This window comes from Salvelinus sp. IW2-2015, linkage group LG28, assembly GCF_002910315.2.
Source record: "Salvelinus sp. IW2-2015 linkage group LG28, ASM291031v2, whole genome shotgun sequence".
NCBI classification, from domain to species: Eukaryota; Metazoa; Chordata; class Actinopteri; order Salmoniformes; family Salmonidae; genus Salvelinus; species Salvelinus sp. IW2-2015.
Genome location: NC_036868.1, coordinates 20973498 through 20998647, shown reverse-complemented (window position 1 = coordinate 20998647; position 25150 = coordinate 20973498). Strand labels below are relative to the sequence as shown.

Below are 25150 nucleotides of genomic sequence, written 5' to 3'. Positions count from 1 at the left end.
AATCTCTCAGACATCATGACTTTGAATAAACCTCCACCCACTGAGAAATGGGACAAACAGAATGTAACAAATAACTGAATCAGTGTTCTATGGAAAACGAAATAAACGGAAATAAAAATGCTATCAGGGATGTAATGTTCTATAAAGTATATAATACAAAAACATAGCATTTTGCCTGCTGCATCCACTCTAGTATGGTTGAATACCCTCTTGATTGTGGATGTCATGCATACTGTAGATTTCAAATCCTTATTTGAGACCGGTGGGGAAAAAAGGTGAGAAAAAAAATTGAGATACATTACTGCACTACCATTCATTGAGCATTGACTGGTCAGCCCTGACAATGTCTCATTCCTCAAAAAGCATAGGGTGGAAGAAATACACCTTATCCACCAGACACATACCTTCCCTCATATCAATGCTAGGCATAGAAATGGAAATATTTTATGCTAATTATGTTTTGTCTTTCAAACTGTATCTTTAACTGACCATTCGTTCTTATCTTCAGGTCCCTCACACAGATGCCAGCACCACGTCACATACATCTCACATGCATGCTCAGAATGGCCGAAATGATGGTTGTTTGTTTTGTTATTTTACAGGGTTACAATGGACAAGGTTGTTTACGCCAAGGATCACACATCTCTGACAGTCACTTGGGAGGGATAGCGAAGTAACAGTGAAGTATCTTACACTGCCCAACCTCTGGCAACGACTCCGGACAGAGCTCCGTCATCTCGTCACAACAAGGTCTCTTATAGTAGTGTCCCTATCAGTCTGTTTCTCTGTATGCTTACCATAGTGTGCTTTTAGGTCACAGTACATTTGAAAATGTTTAAACTTGGACTCATTCACTTTGAGTTCTCATGAGCAGATTTTGTTTTCCTTTTTGAATTACAGCTCCCAATATGGTACTGTCAAGCGTTTATTCCTATTTTCTCCAAACAGTTTTTTAATATTTTTTTGTTTGCATTGGGAATGGTTGATTTTTTTCTATACATAGTATTCCTTGTCCTTGTCTTTCGGTCTCTTGCTGCTGGCTCCCTTGGCACCACTGCCCCCACTGGGCGTTTTATCTTTCACCACGGAGCCGTTGGTCTGTGCCGAGTTGCTGATGTAATTCCGTGTCTCGTCTACCTGGTAGGAGCCTTCGTCTCTGTTCCTGTACTTGTACATGGCGTAGAGGAGGATGAGGATGCAGAGTGCTGCGGCCGAGACGATGCCCACCACCATGCCTGTTGTGCTGCTGGATTCTCGTATCACCTCCGAGGCCCCAGGGGGCACCCGCCTTACGACGGGTACGGTGGGTAACGTGGCAGGCACCGTGCGTAGCATGGGCGAGGTGATGAGGGGCCCGCGGGGCTTGGTGCCGTCCAGGTCGAAGGACGTGGTCGGCAGAGGCAGCAGGACAATGTCCGGCTGTAGGGGTTTGATCACCTCGCGGTTGTCCATTTTCCCGGCGGGCAGTTTGGGCGGCATGCCATCCGAGGGGAGGGACGCCTCCGCTACAGTGCCCCCGAGGTTGGGTAGAGGCGGGGTGGGTGTAGTCCTACCCGCCTCTGAGGCTTTGCTAGGCCTCAAGTCCTTGGCCTCCCACTTGGGCGCGAGAGCTTTGTAGCCACCTTCATAGGCCGACGTGGTCAAGATCTTATCTGTTACCAGGGAGAAGGTGGTGTAAAAATCTTCATCGTCAGTGGGGGGCAGGCTAGAGTCGAAAGCTTCGCCAGAGCCAAACCCCGATATCACCATTCCATCATCATCATCATCATCATCATCACCACCACCACCATCAAGACCATCATCACAATCATCGCTGCCTCGGTCCGACAAGCAAGGTACCCCCGCCTCAGTGGCCATGGGCAGGGACTCTTTTGTGGTCTCGATAATGGTGAGGACGGGGCGGAGGGTTGGGGGGAGGGGGATGAAAGGAGAATGGGTGGAGACAGGAGGGATGTCTATGGGATCCTCTACAAGTACGGGGATGACTAACTCCCCTCCTGCAAACAGAAACAGAAAAGAGACACGTTAGAGGACATGCAAGACGTTCTGAATGCAGACAATAGCTAATCAATCAAACACCGGAAAGTAATTACATCAAACATAAAAAGCAAAGCTCAACAAAAAACAATCAAAAGGAAATCATATCAACATTAAAGAAAAATAATAAAGAACAGAAAATACTATACCAGTGCAAATTCAATGAAACCAGAACCAACCAAACAAGACCATAAACTGAAAAGAAACAATAGCCATAAAAATGTATACATTGCATCAAAAGGCTGCAAGGGATGTGCAAGGGTGAGCCAAAATATCAAACATACTTTTTACCACACCTAAAACTCCTACGCTTGAAGTTCAATAACAAGTGTACTCTTTTTGTGGACAGAGATATCATTATCGTTGCTGGCTCTGTAGCTCTGGAACCTACACACCAGGGTGTAACTGTATTGATTCTGTCTGGTCTAGCGTTGCTAGTGTCTGGCTGTCTGGATACAACATAAACTTGAGAAATACACTGACTGTACAAAATGTTCTTTCCATGACATAGACTGACCAGGTGAATCCAGGTGAAAGCTATGATCCCTTATTGACGTCACTTAAATCCACTTCAATCAGTGTAGATGAAGGGGATTTTTAATCCTTGAGACAATTGAGACATGGATTGTGTATGTGTGCCATTAAGAGGTCCAAGAGGCTTTTAAACAGCTTCTACCCCCAAGCCATAAGACTCCTGAACACCTAATCAAATGACTACCCAGACTATTTGCATTGCCACCCCTATTTACACCGTTGCTACTCTCTGTCGTTATCATCTATGCATAGTCACTTTAATAACTCTACCTACATGTACATATTACCTCAACTAACCGTGCCCCCGCACATTGACTCTGTACCGGTGCACCCCTGTCTATTGTTATTTTACTGCTGCTCTTTAATTACTTGTTACGTTTATTTCTTATTCGTATTCGTATTTATTTAAACTGCATTGTTGGTTAGGGCTTGTCAGTAAGCATTTCACTGTAAGGTCTACACCTGTTGTATTCGGCGCATGTGACTAATACAATTTGATTTGATTTGACATGAAGAGGGTGAATGGGCAAGACTAAAGATTTAAGTGCCTTTGAATGGGGTATGGTAGTAGGTGCCAGGCGCACCGGTTTGAGTGTGTCAAGAACAGCTACGCTGCTGGGTTTTTCACGCTCAACAGTTTCCCGTGTGTATCAAGAACGGTCCACCACCTAAAGGGCATCCAGCCAACTTGACACAACTTATGAAAAAAACACCCCCTTGTGCCCTCAGAACAGTCTCAATTCGTCAGGGCATGGACTGTACAAGGTGTCGAAAGCATTCCTCAGTGATGCTGGCCCATGTTGACTCCAATGCTTCCGATACCTCATACAGTCCATGCCCTGACGAATTGAGACTGTTCTGAGGGCATAAGGGGGTGCAACTCAATATTAGGAAGGAGTTCCTAATGTTTTGTACACTCAGTGTATGTTCTAACTCAGGGGTGAGGAACTCCAGTCCTCGAGGGCCTGATTGGTGTCACACTTTTTTTCCATCCCTAGCAAACACAGCTGATTAATCAAATTGCATTCTAAACTGAAGATCATGATTAGGTGATTATTGGAGTCAGGTGTCTTAGCTGGGGCAAAACTGTGACACCAATCAGGTCCTCGAGAACTGGAATTGCCCACCCCTGTTTTAACTAATAATGCTTAAGTTTTGCTGAAAGGCAAAGATAGCTTGCTCTATAGTCTTGTAGTTTTTGTAGCTACTGACTTCTCTGCATTCCTAATATAAAGCAATAGGGCATCAGCATGAAGTGAGAAATTGCTATCCCACGTGGGTTTGGATTATTGGCCAATGTAAATAATAATGGAGATAGAGGTTAACCTTGTCGGGTTCCTCTAGGGTGCAGAGCCCAGGCTAAACTTTCTGTAGTTATTGTTAGGGTCTAATGAAATGAAACTGAGCAAAATATTTCTTCTTATATTCATGTTTTCTCTATGGTGACTTCAGTAGGCTCCCCCACAGACCCTAGCCCCTCGCCTTTTGACTTATCTTATACAGTTACCACAATGGCACAAAGTCACCTGACAGTTCAACAACAACAACTGAATGTTCTGCTTTTATTTATTGTCAAGTGTATTATATCAGTATCAGTTACTGTATGTGTGTTCTTGGCTAGTCTTGGAACATGGCAGTTTGCTATGTATCTATCATTTCTATTACCTTCTCTTGTCCTTTATTATATTATTTTACTATTAGGTTTGTTTCTAAAAACATTCAAAAGTAACATTCAGATGTCGGTTGAATCTGCATAAACCTCTTGCCAAGGTGGCTAGCTTATACACTGCAAAGGCTCATCACAAACAGGGCACTAAAAGAAGATGCAAATCTCTAATAACAATAAAAATGATACAAAAGAAAACAAAAGGAAAAAAAATAAGTAAAGCAACGCAAACACAGTTAAGACAGTCAAACTGAGAGTTAGAGCAAACTTCTTCAACATTCACAAACTAAAGGCACAGATAGATTTATCCATAAGAAGGATTAGTACGTAGAAAGAGGTAAAATAAAGTCAGCTTGAAAAATCATAACAGAGCCTACAAAAAATAGTTTTCAAAAGGAAGAAAGCATACCATCAATTTTGTAAACTTACATCAACAAATTGCCCGCATGATTTTGGCAGGAAGAAAACAATTTACAAAAGAAAGTTGTGTGAGAATGCTTTTGGACAAGTTAGGTTAGTTTCTTTTGAACAATTTTGATTAATTGAGTAAGTTATTTCTCTTTTAGACAGGATGGTACAGGGAGGAAACAACACATACATCCACACATCATGACATGAAAAATAATCTTCACCATTCTGTTCAGGATTTTTTTCTTTTGATATAGTCGTTTTTGTTTTTATAAAAAGAAAACTGTACATCTATAGATAAGTCTTGGCTTTGTGAGAGATAAGCTGCTTTTACGTAGCTTCTCCATAAATATCTACAGTCTGATTATTGAGCGTTTTTTTCTCCTTTAACTTGAACTTCGTTGTTCATTAGTTTTGAACGGATGGATCTTATCTTAACTTCTCTATGTAAAGGGGATAGGGGGGGTGGGGGGGTGGGAGGGGGGAGGGCGACCTATGAACAGACTAGGTAAAAAATGACATAGATGGGGGTGAATGTGTACGTCAGTTGCCATGTCCATGTAAAGGTGGCACGAAGCGGCCGGGCGGCATTAGAGCTTTTGGCTGTAAGGAAGGGATGGGGACATACAAACCATGAGCATGTACATGCCCATCTACAGAAGAGAACAGCACTTTCAACACAGTTTTTACAAACCCTAAGCTGCAACTTCTTTCTTTGCCATGCACAAATTAATAATCAATGAATTAATTCTAATCCAAATGTAATCAAAATTAATTGAATAACAGGAAAGAATATATCAGTGTAAGAACAGCTTTGAAACAATTTGAAACAGATAGTGGTGAGGATACTTGCATTTTGGAGTTTTCTTCTATTTTTTCTCAATAAAATGATTTCGTAATTTGTTATTGTAAAATGGGTCAGGTGTTTTGGGTAACCAATCAGAGCTGTGGATTTCCAACCACAGTCGACCAATCAAAATCATTAAGAAAAAATGAAGAAATGTACTCAATAAGAATTAATGTCTTCATAACATTATCAATAGTACTTCTAAGCTAATTATCAGATTGTTAAAGAGGTAATTTGGAGCAATTTCAGTAATTAACATAGATATCCACATATATGTATATTTACATATATGTACAAACAGACAAATAAAAAAAACAATTGTCAAGCAAGAAATTCAAAGCATAAAAAATTCTCACACACTATCAAAGATGAACAACCAGAAAGCACACACTGAGGTAGACGTAGAGAGGAGGGACAGTTCGTAGGGGAAATTGTCACCACCTTCATATAGTAACTAATAATAATAACATTATTATTAGTTATTTCTTTATGAAATACATATCTGTTGTTAGTATTTTTAAAACACAAAACAGGCGTGCAATCTGGGTGTACGTCAGAGAGAGGTTAGGTAATATTGGACATTTTATATTTTTGTTGTTTTTACCATTAGATTCATGGTTAGTGCATGCTTTAAGTAAGTTGCATTTAGGGAGAGTAATATACAGTAACAGTACAGCAAGCTGGGGGTCATGGTGTCAGGAGGGGGTTAAAGGTCACTAGAGGTCATTGTACCAAAGGCTGTAGGGTATATTGTTTTCAGGCAAAGAACCGTTTACTATTATTTACATTAACCATCTGGTAGGAAGAAGGAAAACCATTGGTCATAGTCTTTACCTAATTAATCAACTTGGAAGTTAATTAATTAACGTCGGCTTTTATTAAATGTAGTTTAGTTCAGTTTTATGCTAATGCATAACCAACAGCCTTTGCTTGACAGATAAACAGTGTTCAGACGAAGTTCCACAAGAGGGCACAAGGAGATGGGGCTATCCATACCCCATGGGGACAAGAACATTTCTTTGCTTTTGGCTCTGGAACAGTTCTCTGAGAGACGTGAGTGGATAAAATGGTATATTTATGTTTATCACTATGAAAGAGAGCTTTGGTATCTTTAGTGTTATTGGTTGGTACTTGCCTTAGGATGTCAATGTGCACGTCACGTTATTTAGCCAACAACATACAGGGTCCGTGGATCACCGCCAAGCCCAGGTGTGTAGTCTAGAGACAATGTACTCTGCTCTGTACACCAATTCAGCGTTTCTGTTGCCATTGTGTGGCTATGGTAATGTTTTAATCAGGAATCGGCTACCTGCCTTGTTAGATAAACAGTAGCATCGCTCACTAAGTGATTTCAGAGTCTGTTTATCTCCATCTACCCTGTATCGTCTTGGCCTTCTTTGCATCCGTACACTCACTCCTTCATTCCTGAACATCTAAAAGCTTTTGGCAATTGTTAGCTTTCCTGCTAGATCAACAAAACCTTTGCATCCCATCCGAAGGGAGCTGCCTGGGTGTGAGAGAGTGTGTGTGTGTGTTTGAGTTTCTGAGAGGTGTGTGTGGCTCTGGGAAGCAAAAGCCTGCCAGAGGACCTTGACGTTTTAGTAAACACTTTAATCCTCTGCGTTAGCTCTCTTACCAGCGCTGCACATTTCACAGTGTTTTACCTCAGCGCAAACACTGCACGTTCTAATGAGTTTGCTTAACGAGACGCCGTTCGTATTCGTTTTCTCAGCTAATGTCAAGACGGAGGGGCTTTGTGCTAAGCCTACAGTGTACACTTCAGCAGACCTGGAGGTACACTAGTTAGTGTTTTCTTTCTCTTTTTCTCGCTCTCTTTCTTTCTCCCATGGTGATAAAGTCTCGAAAGAAAGCCTCGAGACTAAACAGGGAAGCAGCATGATGCAATAACATTCTGACGTCATCCCATTAACAAAGTGTTCCTTCAGACAGACGAACGCTGATGTAGGATGCGTCAGACTAGACGGGACAAAAGCAGATTGAACAAAACCGTCCTCAACCTCACTAAATCAACTCAAATGTTATTGGTCACGTACACATACATCCACCTGGACATCCGGAGGGAACCAGGATGTTGATCAAAATCTCAGAGCTGCAGTAACTGTCCTCCCCAAGTTTCAAGTTTTATTAGCCGTATGTCCAGGATACACGTGGTAGTTGGAGTTGTCAAACCGGTGAGCAGCTGCTCTTGCAACCCTTCTCACGAAGCCACACCCATCCCACTCACGTGACAAGTTCAGAGCGAGAAAGTGTAGGCTATATAGAAATAATTACACTAAAATTGAAAAATCACAAACAAAATAGTGAGGATTTCTATCAGCCTAATCAATGTGTAGATTACATCTTACATACCAGTGTTCAAACTTGTAAACAAGGCTGCATGGGATTTCTGTTAATGTGGCAATGTCGGCTTTCGGTATAATGCCAGGAGCCACTTGTGGATTTGACAGCTCTAACGCAGCTCCACCTCCGACACCGCCAAAACAACTGCTATGCGGATGTCGGATAAAGCGGATCTGATTGAATCGAGCCCTTCCTGTCAGAGTATTAAAAGGGATATACAGCACCTGGGCTTATTATAACATACAGGTACATCGGGGGAAGTCTGAGCTTTCTACCAAGCATTAACTTAAAAGTTCATCTTTTCCGCTCGAGGGAAATCTCAGCAGCATACATTTAAGAGAAGATTGACAGCTTGTCAGAATACAGACAGCAAGAAGACTTCACCAGGTTGTGAGGAAGCACCAATGTCCTACTCTACAGGGGTGGGGGGGACTTCTTTTTCAGGGGGGTGTCCCTTATCCGGGCGTGTGGGTGGCACGTGGCAGATAACCCAGGGGAGAGATTTTCTTTTCAGGGGGGTGTCCTCCTGCCCTATCCCTTAATGGCAGATAGCTAGGATGTTTTTTTGTCAGATTGTGCTGTCCTTTGTAGGACAGTGTGGCAGGCTGGCTGGGTGCACTCCGGCCTATTAAATTGGCATCCTCCAGCCAGCCACCGTGTTGTAAAGCAGCAAAGCAAGTCCCCTGTCGGCCGGTCGATTTGTCGAAGGGCCATTAAGCTCACCTCACCGCTCCGATGACATGTCAGCTGAATAACCTTTAAACTGATCTGGGGCCTGTGTCGAAGTGACAGTCAGTCCGATGGGGCCTGACGACGGCAGCTCCAGCCAGCCAAGGTCCACCGTAATGTCACTAGGCGGGGGAGAGGGAGAGAGAGTCACTGATCCATCCCGCTCACAGTTCACTCTCTCCTCATCGCGCCCGTCGCCCACCTGACGCCCCCGCTTCGTCCTGGTCCTTCATATCATCAGCACTACCATCAGCGCTACGATAAAGAAATCATGGGCTACATCGCTCCCGATCTAACACAGCCTCCTCAATGGCTTCTCTTTCCCTGTTTCCCTGCCGCCTCATGTGTTAAAGAGACATGCAGAATTAGGTTAGTCCTCCATTAGATCGCTGGGCCTATTCATCGTCGTTGATACGCTAATCTAATGGCTCACGCGGTTACATTTCATAAGATTTTATTACATGTCGTTTCTCCTTCTGCTGGATGGCTGTCCTGTGTCCACGTTTTATGCAGGCACCGTGAGACTGAAAGTGGCGCTGTGAAGTTAACTCTCTATTGTACCTGTCGACCTGCCACTCTGCTCTTTGGGTTATTTGAAAAAGAATGTACAATGTCGCCAATGTTGCACTGGATAAGAACGTCAGCTAAGTGACTAAAATGTAATGATTGGCCGAATTGGTTACGGTAACCAAAGTGATTGATCATCAGCAGCATCTTTTGTAACGATGACCACTCACAAGAGACTTGACCAGCATGGGGATTTCCTGGTTGATCAGTCACTTTGTCAACTACTGAAGGGGCTAACATCTATCGTAGATTTAGCTGTCTAAACGAGGGTTGATAAGAAAGTAAGTTAGGGGAAGTGTCCTTAATTGTGTTGTCATCTACTTATCGAACCGGTACAGTGCACAACTGTAGTTCTTGAAATGGAGTCAGCCCCAGGTGTAGAATATTCTGTTCTTGTCACCTTCTTGTGGAACTCTCTCAGGATCAGAGGGTAGTTTCAGGTTGACAGTTTTAAAACATAGACAAAACAATCACAGACAAACAGTAAGGACAGACACAACAGGTTGGCAGACATACACAGACAAACACAGACACAGAAACAAGACCAGAAGCAGGAGGGGCGACAGTGGCTGGGTTTTAAACCACCACTGTTGCCCCTAAACACATAACAACAGTGGGCAGGGCGGGGCAGGGTTAGCCTGAGAGCAAAGATATGGGTGGAATTAGAAGCATAGAAAATGGCTGCCAATCAAATTCACATGCATTAGCAGAAGGAGGAGGAGTCACCGAGAAAGTTACAGGAAGTTAGTCTTCTAGTCTACTGTACAGTCACGTACGTATGCATGCTACAAATGCCTTCTACTAGGAGCAACAGATATAGAATAGAAAAACAGATATACTTTGTGGCAATAAAATTATTTTTATGCCATCTGCATTCAAAACAGACATGTATATGCAGAAAGGCTGAGAGAAAGAAGGCGGGGTTGGATGGGGTTGGGTTGGGGTCGGGGTAGGATGTTGTGGGGGCGGGAGTCATTCTTTCACACACAACTTTCTTGAGACAGAATGGGGTTGCCTGCACAAGGCCCAAAAAAGGATGATGGCAAGAAAATATTTTGTTGCCTTTCATTTCCTGTGTTGTAAATCGAAAATGGGGGATGTTTCAGAATCAGTCTTTAATGGCGCAAAAAAAACATAAACAGGAAGATGAGTAGGAGAACTGTTCCTTTTTTTCAACCACCAAAATATCATGCGGCACAAGATGAGGCAAAACGGAGGGAGCAGCTCTATCCTGGTAGATGGACGGATGAGGGCACCAAGATAAACAAATAAATGAGTCCGGACAACTCAAATCATAACAAATGAAACAGTAAGTCAGAAAAGGGTACAGCGGAGGAGAGAGGTCCAGAATGCGCTTCACCATGGAAAATTAAAAGATTCAAATGAAAAAGAAACAAAACAAATAAAAAACAATGTCATGCAACTGTTAACAAAACCGGAAGCAGGGGATCAGAATGAGGACATGAATTTCTGTGTCAACATGGTGAGAGGTATGTATGTATGACTGTGTATGACTAAATGTAGTTTAATATTATCATCACTATATGAGGGGGGGGGGTACCAAGTTGACTAAATTCTGACTAAAAAGTTCATAGTATACTGTAGCTACTGACTTACTAACATTTTTGCTTTTGAGAAAACTTGGGTTTTAAGTTTTAACGTTACACTTTTAAATTGTTCAAGCTGTCAGCCATGTCCATTTCATATCTTCCTGGGTAAATACAGATGTAGTAACTCCATGACACAAGATAACATAAAGTTATCGTACGGCTTTGCAGAGGAAATTACTTTTTCCCGACAATAGTCAAATCAAAAAGACCATGTACAAAAAAAAGATAACATTCCTGCTAAAAAACCTTAAGCGCAATTTCCACGCAACGAATGTTACAAGAAAACTACAATATGACAAAGCTCTAGAGATTATAAACTGTGGAATTACTTCCTTATCCCTGTGCACATATACAGAAACCTATCTCAAACCTAAATATATAAATAAATAAGCAGAATCGTCGATCCATGATCTTCTACCAGGAATAACAGAATAGGCGAATACAGCATTTCAAATGGTCTTAATGGAATCTGCTTCACATTGTGCTCGGTGAGAAGTGGACATATGTTTCGTAATTAGCCCGGGCATATTTAGGCAGATTAGTGGGGCATTAATTAGTGTTCTATGATGGCATTTTGAAGGACGGCCCAGTAATTAAAACGATTTTGCTCGCTAGTGAATGACTGCCACAGGGCTTCAGGGGAGGAGAGAGGGGGAAGAGGTCATTCACACCATAGATATACACTCACTGGCAAGTTTACTAGGTACACCCATCTAGTACAGGGTTGGACCCCCCTTTGCCTCCAGAACAGCCTGAATTATCCGGGGGCATTCTACATGGTATTGGTAACGTTCTACAGGGATGTTGGTCCATGCTGATGCGATGGCATTACGTAGTTGCTGCAGATTCATGCTGCGAACAGCCCGTTCCATCTCATCCCAAAGATGCTCTATTGGGTTGAGGTCTGAGGACTGCGTAGGCCACTCAAGTAAACTGAACTCACTGTCATGTTCCAGGCGATGTTTTTCCACTTCTCAGTTGCCCAGTGTTGGTGATCACGTGCCCACTGGAGCCGCTTCTTCTTGTTTTTAGCTGATCGGAATGGAACCCACTGCAATAGCCCATCCGTGACAAGGATCGACAAGTTGTGCGTTCCCGAGATGCGTTTCCGAGATGTTCTGAGACATTATTTGTGTGATTGTGGCCCCGCCTGTTAGCGTGCACGATTCTTGCCATTCTCCTTCAACCTCTCATCAACGAGATGTTTTCGCCCACAGGACTGCCGCTGACTGGATGTTTTTTGGTTTGTCGCACCATTCTCAGTAAACCCTAGTAATTTCTATTTCTGTGCTGGTTCACCCACTGAACCAGACAGTATTAGTTAGTAGTTATTCATTCTCAGGAGCAATAGGAGTCCATCTGGGTTTATTATCAGACAACACAACTGGCTAAGCTCTGTTGGGAACATGATTGACAGCTTGATATGAATATTAACATGCATAAAACCCTAAAACCAAGTCGTCTCAAAACAAGTTACTTTTTCCATTTAAAACACACTTAATTATCACCACTGGTGTAATGTGTTATGATTATTTCACACTACTGTAGAGGGAAGTGAGAGTTAGTGCCTTCAGAAAGTATTCATACCCCTTGACTTGTTCCACATTTTGTTGTGTTACAGCCTGAATTCAAAATTGATCCAAAAATAAATAAATGGACAAATTGGAAAAAATATTTTTTGACATTTTTGCAAATGTATTGAAAATAAATATCTCATTTGCATAAGTATTCACACCCCTGTGCTATGACACTCCAAATTGAGCTGGCTGTCCGACTAAACCCGAGCAACCGGTATTGTGAATACTTATGTAAATTAGATGTTTCTGTATTAAATTTTTTATACGTTTGCAAAAATGTCTAAAAACATATTTTCACTTTGTCATTATGGGGTATTGTGTGAAGATTGGTAGAAATGATAATATGTATTTAATACATTTTGAATTCAGGCTGTAACACAACAAAATGTGGAATAAGTCAATTCATATTTTCTAAAGTCCCCGTACATCTCACTTTAACCTGGTGTCAAAACTATATGTGTTATAGGAGGGGAGAGAGAAGAACGATGCGCACAGAAATTCGAGGATATCTGTTCTCTATTAGAATGTTTCAGGTAAGGCAAGCCTCCGACGTATAAGGAAACAAAGGAACAAACAGGAGAACGAGAGAGGAGGAGGACTGGGTCCGTTGCAGTTAGTCTGCCACACATCACAGGATCTATGCTGAAAGCATTTTGTTCTTCGAAAAATAGATCTCAAAATGTATCCTTTGTGGAGAAGACGCACACACACGCACAGCAAGAAACATGTCAACCATATAAAACAGGACAGATACATTTTGAAGCATCAGTTTGGACAGGTGAACATGGAGCTTGATACTAATTTTGTACTTTTTGATTGAAAGTTTGCTCTCTTGAATGCTGAGAGAACAAAATTAGTATTAACTGTTTTTACCATGTTAACGACCAAAGGCCCCATAGCTAAGTGTAACTTAAATTAGAGACTATACTAAAACTATATCACTGACTATAGGCTATCACGCTATACTATATGTGGGTGTGTCTAGAACTATGTATATGTGCAGTTACTTACAGTTTGGAGCCTAAACATAACTTCAAACTTTTCTACAGAGGGCATGCTAAGGATATTATCTTACTTTCATCCAACTCCAAAGTGCTTAGAGCTCTTTCGACTTTCCATTTAGCTAAAACCTTAGACTCGTGCTACTGTGTCTCTTGGTGCTTTTAGGAAGTCTTTTGAAGTTACACTTTAGGCTCCCGTGGGACATGATGCTTAGAGGAGAACGATCCTCTTTTTGGTTTTGGTTGCAAATCAAAGTAAGAAAGAAAGAAAGACTGGTAGGTCTGAGCAAGCACAACTCGACACACCCATCCCACCTGCGTGTCCGGAATCACACTCCTCCAGATCCTCGTCGTCGCTGGAACACTCCGCCGACGATACTATGTCATCTGTCGTCTGCTGGTGGAAGGGAGACGCAGAGACACACAGAGACAAATAGAAAGAGAGAAGACATCAAAGAACGTGGTGAGACTGAACAGCACATTGAGTCACGAACACACACTGTGAATCACCACAAGTTAAAGAGATCTGTATGGAAGCTGTTTTGAATCAGCCGAGCGGAGAAAATCTTAACAAAGTCGACAGTTCTCGATTTCCTTGTCCCAAATCGTTTATTCCGTCCATCCTCAACCCCAGGACGTGGCTGCTCATATTACACCATGATTCCCTAGTCGATCCTTCCCTGCGTTTCTCGGTTGTCATAGGGAAAAAATGCAGACACGCAAACAGCGAGCTGCTTTATTAGAGGGCACATTATTATGTGGAGAAACACCAAAAAAGAGGCGCAGAATATGGACCCGCAAATGGTTGGACAGACTTGAACTTTTAGGGTAATGATATCACTTTTTTAATAGAAAACCAGGTTGCTATAGGGGAGAGGCTATTTTATTCCAGCCTTTATCTTTTTGGTTTCTGTCATGGTAGGACGCAGAGGTAATATTGATAAAGGCTGTGTTCTCTCCACAGCTTCATCAATCTGTCTTCCGTTACCTCGGTCCACATGGTGCGTGTTGTTGTTGCTTTCCTCTTCACCATGATTGGGCGAGTTGGTTTAGCATGGCCCGGTACCCCGGGTGGGTGGAGATTTCACTTAAAGACTAATAGAATGGTCTAAATTGTACAAACTCCGCCCACCCGGGGCACGCAAAACGAACCCACACATTGTTTTGGTCTCACATGCTGAGTGCTTCTTGGCTATTGGCAGTAGTCCTTGCCCAATCTCGTCGTGGCACTCCTCATACTACAATATGCACGTCAAAAAATTACCGGGACATCCAGTAAGGGTCTGGAGAATGGAACAGCTATCATTGGTGCGTCCTTGATACGCTCAAACTACACGAGTTCCGACGTACTGATCCTAGCCCAAGTTCATAGGATTTGACCCTGATCAGGAACATTTGTCGGGAACGGCAAAAACGTGGCATTCGTGGCAAAATGGTGTTGTGTATGCCCGGCAGCAATCTCCTACTACCATCCCACTCAAGGACATCTAGCCAGCTTATACTGTACGGTACGTTTCCAGAATATTCCACCCCGGGCTGAGCTTCCTACAGTATATCATCTCAAGTCAAACATCTTTCATTGTGTTTATTATTCTTTACATAGCGTTCTCTCCTCCCTCTCTGCCTACAGATTGTTTTCCTTTTAGCTTTCCTCTCCTTCCTGCTCAAGTTATTTACAGCCTGCTCCTCCTCTCCACCTTCCTCTGCAATCAATGGCCTCTCATGAAACACCCAGAGCCACAGATCAGCCTTGTCCTACTGAAATGCTGTGATTTGTGCAGCAGAGAGGGGGAATGGTCGGGGGAATGGTCGGGGGACGGCGAGTGAGTCCCAAATGGCACCCTATTCCCTATTTAGTGCACTACGTTTGACCAGGGCACATAGGGCTCTGGTCAAAATTTGTGCACTATATAAGGAATAGGGTGCCATTTGGGATGCAGACGGATTTGAGGCGATTGCCGACCGGGTGGATTATCAGCCAACCTCCACTATCCCACAATTCAGATTTATCCCCTCGCCTCTTCTCTCGGGCCTCACCTGGGGAGGACAGAGAGGTCGTATTTCAGCATGGCGGGGAGCGGCGTTTATTAGAAGGGATCAGCAGGTAGATAAAATAAGAGGTGTCACAGAGCAGGGTTATGAAATCACAGCGCTGATTGAGTTTGCAGAGCTGGACCACCACACTGCCTGCTAGGCTCTAAATATCATTGAGTTTGACAGACTAATGAAACGCGGCTGCTGCTGCCGACACCTCCTCCGCCATCTCCATGATAGCTGTAGCCGCCCAGGAGAAGGCAGGCAGGCAGTTAGGCTCACCACCATGGCCCTGATATGCCGGCGAATACACACACTCCACGGTTAGGGAGTCTATTTATTATAAATATATTCACAGAGAGAGAGAGAGAGAGAGAGAGGGGAGAGAGAGAGAGAGAGAGAGAGAGGAGAGAGAGAGAGAGAGAGAGAGAGAGAGAGAGAGAGAGAGAGAGAGAGAGAGAGAGAGAGAGAGAGAGAGAGAGAGAGAGAGAGAGAGAGAGTGGTTATGTGTGTGTGTGAGAGAGAGAGACTGAATTGCTGTAAAATATATAATATACAGTCCATTCGGAAAATATTCAGACCCCTTGACTTTTTCCATATTTTGTTACGTTACAGCCTTAATCTAAAGTGAATAAAAACCAGAAATAGCTTATTTATGTAAGTATTCAGACCCTTTGCTATGAGACTCGAAAATGAGCTCAGGTGCATCATGTTTACATGGATCATCCTTGAGATGTTTCTACAACTTGATTGGAGTCCACCTGTGGTAAATTCAATTGGTTGGACATGATTTGGAAAGGCACACACCTGTCTAAGGTCCCACAGTTGACCGTGCATGTCAGAGCAAAAACCAAGCCATGAGGTCGAAGGAATTGTCCGTAGAGCTCCGAGACAGGATTGTGTCGAGGCACAGATCTGGGCAAGGGTACCAAAACATTTCTGCAGCATTGTAAGTCCCCAAGAACACAGTGGCCTCCATCATTCTTAAATGGAAGAAGTTTGGAACCAACAAGACTCTTCTGAGAGCTGGCCGCCCGGCCAAACTGAACAATCGGGGGAGAAGGGCCTTGGTCAGGAAGGTGACCAACACCCCGATGGTCACTCTGGCAGAGCTCTAGAGTACCTCTGTGGAGATGGGAGAACCTTCCAGAAGGACAACCATCTCTGCAGCACTCCACCAATCAGGCCTTTCTGGTAGAGTGGCCTGACGGAAGCCACTCCTCAGTAAAAGGCACATGACAGGCCGCTTGGAGTTTGCCAAAAGGCACATAGAGGACTCTCAGACCATGAGAAACAAGATTCTCTGGTCTGATGAAACCCAGATTAAACTTTTTGGCCTGAATGCCAAGCGTCACGTCTGGAGGAAACCTGGCACCATCCCTATGGTGAAGCATGGTGGTAGCAGCATCATGCTGTGGGGATGTTTTTAAGTGGCAGAGACTGGGAGACTAGTCAGCATCAAGGCAAAGATGAACGGAGCAAAGTAGAGAGAGATCCTTGATGAAAACCTGCTCCAGAGCGCTCAGGACCTCAGACTGGGGCAAAGGTTCACCTTCCAACAAGACAATGACCCTAAGCACACAGCCAAGACAACGCAGGAGTGGCTTCGGGACAAGTCTCTGAATGTCCTTTAGTGGCCCAGCCAGAGCCCGGACTTGAACCCGATCGAACATAACAGAAGAGACCTGAAAATAGCTGTGCAGCAACGCTCCCCATCCAACCTGAGAGCTTGAGAGGATCTGCATCGAAGAATGGGAGAAACTCCCCAAATATAGGTGTGCCAAGCTTGTAGCGTCATACCCAAGAAGACTCAAGGCTGTAATAACTGCAAAATGTGCTTCACCAAATTACTGAGTAAATGGTTTGAATACCTATGTAAATGTGATATAAAATATATAAGTTAGATAAACGTCTAAAAACCGGTTTTTGCTTTGTCATTATGGGGTATTGTGTGTAGATTGATGAGGGGAAAAAAACAATATATTACATTTTAGAATAAGGCTGTAACGTAACAAAATGTGGAAAAAGTCAAGGGGTCTGAATACTTTCTGAAGGCACTGCATATGATCTGATTAATTGAAGTCACATTATGTGTGTAAAAAGCCTGTGTATTCCTGAGAGAAGATATTGCTTGCAAGTTATTCTGATAGCAAATGCAGGAAAGGACACAGAGAGAAGAGAAGAAAACTAACTCAGAGTTTAAAACAAAGGCTGTCCCACCAATCTCAGTCTCTCCCTACACATCTCAGCTCACTATCCATCCAAATCGTACAGCTGCCTTGGATATATTTTTCTAGGTCTTTTGTTGCAGAAAAACATCAACTAGCCTGTACCTCCGCACACTGACTCGGTAACGGTGCCCCCTGTATATCGCCTCGTTATTGTTATTCTTATTGTGTTACTTTTTAGTATTACTTTTTACTTTACCCTACTTGGTAAATATTGTCTTATTTTTGAACTGCACTGTTGGTTAAGGGCTTGTTAAGTAAGCATTTCACGGTAAAGTCTACACTTGTATTCGGCGCATGTGGCAAATAAAGTTTGATTTGATTTGTTTTCCCGCTTCAGCCCAAAACATCCTTATGCCTGTACTCATCGACTTGTATGTAACCCATGCTTGGCACACTGTGCATGTTTGAAGCATGTGTGCCTGAGGGGATCTCTGCCCGGAGGGGGTTTCTGCCCTGAGGGGGTTTCTGCCCTGAGGGGGTCTCTGCCCGGAGGGGGTCTCTGCCCTGACGGGGTCTCTGCCCTGAGGGGGTCTCTGCCCTGAGGGGGTCTCTGTCCTGAGGGGGTCTCTGCCCTGAGGGGGGTCTCTGCCCTGAGGCTCTCACCTGTTCTCCAATACGTCTCACAGCATAGAGATGTCGGAGTCCAGGAACAAATGTACCACATTCTCACAGCAGAGGGAACCCACGTCTGAGTTGGAAAACAAACCCACAACAGGACAAGAGGAGATTGGCCACCGTGCGACAGGCAGTGGGGTGCTCTGTCAGGAAGTAGAGGGATGGCGAGATGGTGGGTTGATGCTTTCTGTCTGAGTCTAGAGACAAACCCACAACAGGACCATAGGAGATGTGACAGGCAGCAGGGTGTTGTGTCAGGCAGTAACAAAGCTATCATGGCTCTCAGCCTGGGAAATTCGTCTCTTACTGGGCTTTGTAATCTCTCTCCTCTCTCTCTGACCCAACCTCACACAGAGGCCAGAATACTAGCAGAACTGAAAAAGAAAAGACTTGAGGCTTTGGGGTTTGACAAAATAAGGAAAATCTCTGTTGGTTCCTTCACTTTATACAGGCTTGATGAAAGTTCAATGTGGCCAGGTTCTGAATCATGCATATCCTCTATTTTTGGAACTTAACGCAGATCAGACTTCCTGACATAGATTATATTCAAAGTCAAATCCACAAAGATTTTAACTGAGATGTTTGAGATAGTCTAGGCTTCTGAGGATTTGATCCTCACCTTTACGCTGATGCCAAACCAATGAACTGATGCCTGCATTATGAATCACACACCTGTCTCCTAGACGGTCAGAAACATCAATCATTTCAATGCCTGTGCATTGAAGACAGCAATAGTGTTTCCTGCCTATGTATTATGCTATAGTGTAGAATAATGATGTGCATGGCCGGCAGGACTACAGAAAGGGATTTCACAGCTGAAGGAATCCAATTCTCAGGCTAAATCTCCATAGCATAGAGTGGGATATATTTTGGCAGCAAAGTGATTTATTTTTACTGCAATTATTCTCAACAAACTGTCTCATCTTAATTTCTGGAAGCGAGAGTGAGTGTGTGTGGCGGATTGTGTGTGCATGAGCCGAAGGGGATTACAGGGTGGCGGTGCAGTGTGTGTGCTTGTGTGTGTGTGTGTCTGCGCCTGTGTACATACGTGTGTGGCCATGTGAGTTTGCGTAATGTGAATGATTCAAGGCTATTGTATATCTGACATACACCATATAATGCGGTTACATCATCTTTAAACAACAAAGAAACAAGACAAAATCGAGACCGAGACTACAGAGCTCATTATAACAGCCGTTACCTTTGACGTGGGTATTCTAAAAGGATCCCACTGAGATCAATACAGACAGCTTCCGACATACACGCACGCACGCACCCACCGTAGATACGCACGCACACACACACACACACACACACACACACACACACACACACACACACACACACACACACACACACACACACACACACACACACACACACACACACACACACACACACACACACACACACACACACACACACACACACACACACACACACACACACACACACACACACACACACACAACACAGCCTAGCCATTCTCCTTGTGGTGCTACAAAATGGTGGACATGGGCGATTCTCCCTCCCTGTCTGTTTTTAGGGAACTAATCAGTGCTTCTAAGAGTCTCAGAATCATCATCCAGCCTTGCGCTGCAGCCACCATTATCAGGCCGAGCATATAATTACCACCGGCAACTGAAGAAATCACCAGCTAGATGCGCAATCAGGCTTGACCCTCCAAAAAAAGGTGTCGATTTTAATCACATTCAGAACAAAATGTTGAGCTAAAAACTAGAAAAGGCTCTTATCATATTCACTTTGAGGATGATAAATATTCAAATATTCAAATATTCACTGATGTTTCACACGTTGTTTCGCTCAGTTTGGAGCACGGAATGAAAACGGTATCTCTATGGTTTGGACGGAGTATGAGAACCACGTTTAACAGTTAAGTTATTTTTGTAGGAGGACAGGAGAGCACAACTTTCACGGGAACACGGGAAGTGCTTTCACAGTTTCATCCATCTCTCTCACACTTGAGGTTAGTGAGGCATGGCCGGTGAGGCGCTGTGAGAACACCACAGCCCACTACAGCTACACCATGACACTGAGAGGTGCTCATAGTCAAGGCCACTGCCATTATAGTTACACAACCGTAACATAATCGACCACACCTGTGTCTTTGTTAAAAGCTGTAACAAAGAGAGAGAAAGAAAGAGAGAGTCAAATTACACATACATTTTTTTTTCAACATAATAGTACAAGAGAGAACACACTATACTTTATTTAATTGAACTGTAGTTGAATGTGTTGGACATCCCAGAACCATTTATTTATTTACATTTGGATATGTACCGCTCTGGGCCATCCTATATTGCGGTGATCTGATAAGCTGGGTATAAGCCCTACTACAGCCCAACACACTCTGCATGGTGAGACAGTAGAAAGGCAAACATGCTGTAACACTGTCATTTCCCCCTGGGTCTGTAAGAACAACAGAACACATCTCTAGCTCAACAGGATCTCTGCCCCGAGTTCTATATTAATTATAAGATGGCATAGACCTGTGTCAGAACCTAGGGAAAGAGATGGTCAAATGTGCTCGTATATTCATATACGGTGACATATCACAAAGCAGGGGTTGTTACATATTACACATTACGCCTAGACTGTTATCTGAACAAATACCTTGCTCCGCTTTCTACCCAGAGGAAACAGAGGGAAAAGCCTTTGAGGTAGAAGACAACAGCATACATCTACAAGGACACATATCATCTCAACCATCGAAACCCAATTTGCTTTATTTATAATGCAACAACAGAACCCCTATGGCGGAGAGATCGTTTTTTGGCGGGTGAAAACAAAGGAAGCATGAACAAATTCTAACTCAAGCGCTCTCTTTTATAGCCTAAGACCATTTCCATTGATATCATCTAGCTGAGTGAGTTGTTGTCGTGGAGATCAGAGTGGCCACAGTAGAGGAAGGGAGGAAAGGCAAATGTAAGACACAGAATAAGAAGTTCCTGTTCCCTGGAGCACATTGTAGCGGTAATCACGTAGTAATCAAAAGAAGTGTTAAACAAACCAAAATAGATTTTATATTTGAGATTCTTCAAAGTAGCCACCCTTTGCCTTGATGACTGCTTTGCACACTCTTGGCATTCTCTCAACCAGCTTCATGAGGTAGTCACCTGGAATGCATTTCAATTAATAGGTGTGCCTTAAAGTTATTTTGTCAAATTTATTTTCTTCTTAATGCGTTTGAGCCAATCAGTTGTGTTGTGACAAGGAAGGGTTGGTAAACAGAAGATGCCCTATTTGGTAAAAGAACGAGTCCATATTATTGCAAGAACAGCTCATATAAGCAAAGAGAAATGACAGTCCATCATTACTTTAAGACATGAAGGTCAGTCAATAAGTATGCTCTCTCTAATTCTCTCTTTCTCTCTTTCTTTCTCTCTCTCGGAGGACCTGAGCCCTAGGACCATGCCTCAGGACTACCTGGCATGATGACTCCTTGCTGTCCCCAGTCCACCTGGCCGTGCTGCTGCTCCAGTTTCAACTGTTCTGCCTGCTGCTATGGAACCCTGACCTGTTCACCGGATGTGCTACCTGTCCCAGACCTGCTGTTTTCAACTCTCTAGAGATGATCGGCTATGATGATCGGCTATGAATGATCGGCTATGAAAAGCCAACTGACATTTACTCCTGAGGTGCTGACTTGCTGCACCCTCGACAACTACTGTGATTATTATTATTTGACCATGCTGGTCATTTATGAACATTTGAACATCTTGGCCATGTTCTGTTATAATCTCCACCCGGCACAGCCAGAAGAGGACTGGCCACCCCTCATAGCCTGGTTCCTCTCTAGGTTTCTTCCTAGGTTTTGGCCTTTCTAGGTAGTTTTTCCTAGCCACCGTGCTTCTACACCTGCATTGCTTGCTGTTTGGGGTTTTAGGCTGGGTTTCTGTACAGCACTTTGAGATATCAGCTGATGTACGAAGGGCTATATAAATAAATTTGATTTGATTTGATTTGAATCCGGAAAATTTAAAGAACTTTGAAAGTTTCTTCAAGTGCAGTCGCAAAAACCATCAATCGCTATGATGAAATTGGCTCTCATGAGGACCGCCAGAGGAAAGGAAGACCCAGAGTTACCTCAGCTGCAGAGGATAAGTTCATTAGAGTTACCTGACTCAGAAATTGCAGCCCAAATAAATGCTTCACAGAGTTCAAGAAACAGACACATCTCAACATCAACTGTTCAGAGGAATCAGTCCTTCATGGTCGATTTGCTGCAAAGAAACCACTACTAAAGGACACCAATAAGAAAAAGAGACTTGCTTGGGCCAAGAAACACAAGCAATGGACATTAGACCGGTGGAAATCTGTTCTTTAGTCTGATGAGTCCAAATTTGAGAATTTCGGTTCCAACCACCGTGTCTTTGTGAGACGCAGAGTAGGTGAACGCATGTGTAGTTCCCACCGTGAAGCATGGAGGAGGAGGTGTAATGGTGTGAGGGTGCTTTGCTGGAAACACTGTATGTGATATATTTAGAATTCAAGGCACACTTAACCAGCATGGCTACCAAAGCTTTCTGCAGCGATACGCCATCCCATCTGGTTTGCGCTTAGTGGGACTATCATTTGTTTTTCGACAGAACAATGACCCAACACACCTCCAGGCTGTGTAAGAGCTATTTGACCAAGAATGAGAGTGATGGAGTGCTGCATCAGATGTCCTGGCCTCCACAATCATCCAGATTGACTGACCTTCATGTCTTAAAGTAATGATGGAATGTCGTTTCTCTTTGCTTATTTGAGCTGTTCTTGCCATAATATGGACTATGTCTTTAACCAAATAGGGCTTCTTCTGTATACCACCCCTACCTTGTCACAACACAACTGATTGACTCAAAAGCATTAAGGAGGAAAGAAATTCCACAAATTAAGAGGTAAACTTTCAACAAGGCACACCTGTCAATTGAAATGCATTCAAGGTGACCTTATGAAGCTGGTTGAGAGAATGCCAAGAGAGCGCAAAGCTGTCATCAAGGCAAAGGGTGGCTACTTTTAAGAATCTCAAATATTTGTTAAACACTTTTTTGTTACTACATGATTCCATGTAGAATGTAGAAAATAGTAAAAATAAGGAAAAACCCTGGAATGAGTAGGCGTGTCCAAACTTTTGACTGGCACTGTATATTCCATGGGTTATAAATACATCCACTTTATATACAAAAATATGTATAATGTATAACACCCCTTCAAATTGGTGGATTTGTCTATTTCAGCCACACCCATTGCTGACAGGTGTATAAAATCGAGCACACAGCCATGCACTCTCCATAGACAAACATTGACAATAGAATTACTTTACTGAAGAGCTCAGTGACTTTCAACGTGGCACCGTCATAGGATGCCACCTTTCCAACAAGTCAGTTCACCAAATTTCTGCCCTGCTAGAGCTGCCCCCGTCATCACTAAGTGCTGTTATTGTAAAGTGGAAAAGTCTTGGAGCAACAATGGCTCAACCGCGAAGTGGTAGGTCACACAAGCTCACAGAACGTGACCGCCGAGTGTTGCTGAAGCACGTAGCGCATAAAAATCGTCTGTCCTCGGTTGTAACACTCACTACCGAGTTCCAAACTGCCTCTGGAAGCAACGTCAGCACAATAACAATTCATCGGGAGCTCCATGAATTTTGTATCCAGCAGACCAAGAAGCCTAAGATCACCATGCGCAATGCCAAGTGTCGGCTGGAGTGGTGTAAAGGTCAACACCATTGGATTCTGGAGCAGTGGAAACGTGTCCTCTGGAGTGATGAATCACGATTCACCATCTGGCAGTCCGTCTGACTAATCTGGGTTTGGTGGATGCCAGGAGAACGCTACCTGCCCCATTGCATAGTGCCAACTGTAAAGTTTGGTGGAGGATGAATAATGGTCTGGGGCTGTTTTTCACGGTTTGGGCTAGGCCCCTTAGTTCCAGTGAAGGGAAATCTTCATTCAAGAGCATACAATGACATTCTAGACGATTCTGTGCTTTCAACTTCTTGGCAACAGTTTGGGGAAGACCCTTTCCTGTTTCAGCATGACAATGTCCCCGTGCACAAATCAAGGTCCATACGGAAATGGTTGGTCGAGATTGGTGTGGAAGAACTTGACTGGCCTGCACAGAGCCCTGACTTCAACCCCATTGAACACCTTTGGGATGAATTGGAACGCCGACTGCGAGCCAGGCCTAATCGCCCAACATCAGTGCCTGGCCTCACTAATGCTCTTGTTGCTGAATGGTAGCAAGTCCCCGCAGCAATGTTCCAACATATAGTGGAAAGCCTTCCCAGAAGAGTGGAGGCTATTATAGCATCAAAGGGGGGACCAACTCTATATGAATGTCCATGATTTTGGAATGAGATGTTCAACTAGCAGACGTCCACATACTTTTGGTCATGCGCCGTACGTACAGCACATTTTGTTTTACACCACAGACACAAGGCACGACCGCCATGACAATGACCAGGAAAGCTCCTGGAAAACTGAAGCCAGGCTCCCACTCTCCCTTCCCCTCTTCTCCTCTCTACCCAGTCTCGTCTTCTCTTCCCTTTCTCCTCTCCTCTCTTCTCCTCCCCTCTCTCCTCTTCTCCTTTCCTCTCTCCTCTTCTCTCTCTCCTCTCCTCTCCTTTCCTCTTGTCCCTCTCTCCTCTCATCTCCCCCCTCTCCTTTCCTTTCCACTACTCTTACATTGTAGTCATTCAACAGACATTCTTAACCAGAGCGACATACAGATAGTGCATTCATTTGAAGATAGCTAGGTGAGACAACCACATATTACAGTAATAAGTACATTTTTCCTCAATAAAGAAGTTATCAGCAAAGTTCGTGCAAAAGTTAGTCTCCTCTCTTTCCCTCTCCTCTTCTCCACTCCACTCCTCTCCCCTGGTCTCCTCTCCTCTCCCCCCCCCTCTCCTCCACTCTCCTCCCC

The 25150-nt window shown here is 43.6% G+C and overlaps 1 protein-coding gene across 3 annotated transcripts in view; it reads right to left on the bottom strand.

The window, feature by feature from the left end:
* Positions 1-288: 288 nt before the first annotated feature.
* The window catches only part of LOC111954320 (neurexin-3b-like), a 457756-nt gene continuing 432894 nt past the window's right edge, over positions 289-25150 (bottom strand). For all 3 annotated transcript variants that reach the window (XM_070435771.1, XM_070435769.1, XM_070435770.1), the window contains 2 exons: positions 13653-13734; positions 289-1997 (listed from right to left, as the gene is read on the bottom strand). In XM_070435771.1, the coding sequence (XP_070291872.1) occupies positions 994-1997; positions 13653-13734 (1086 nt within the window). In that variant the 3' untranslated portion in view covers positions 289-993. The remainder of the gene's footprint in view (positions 1998-13652; positions 13735-25150) is intronic.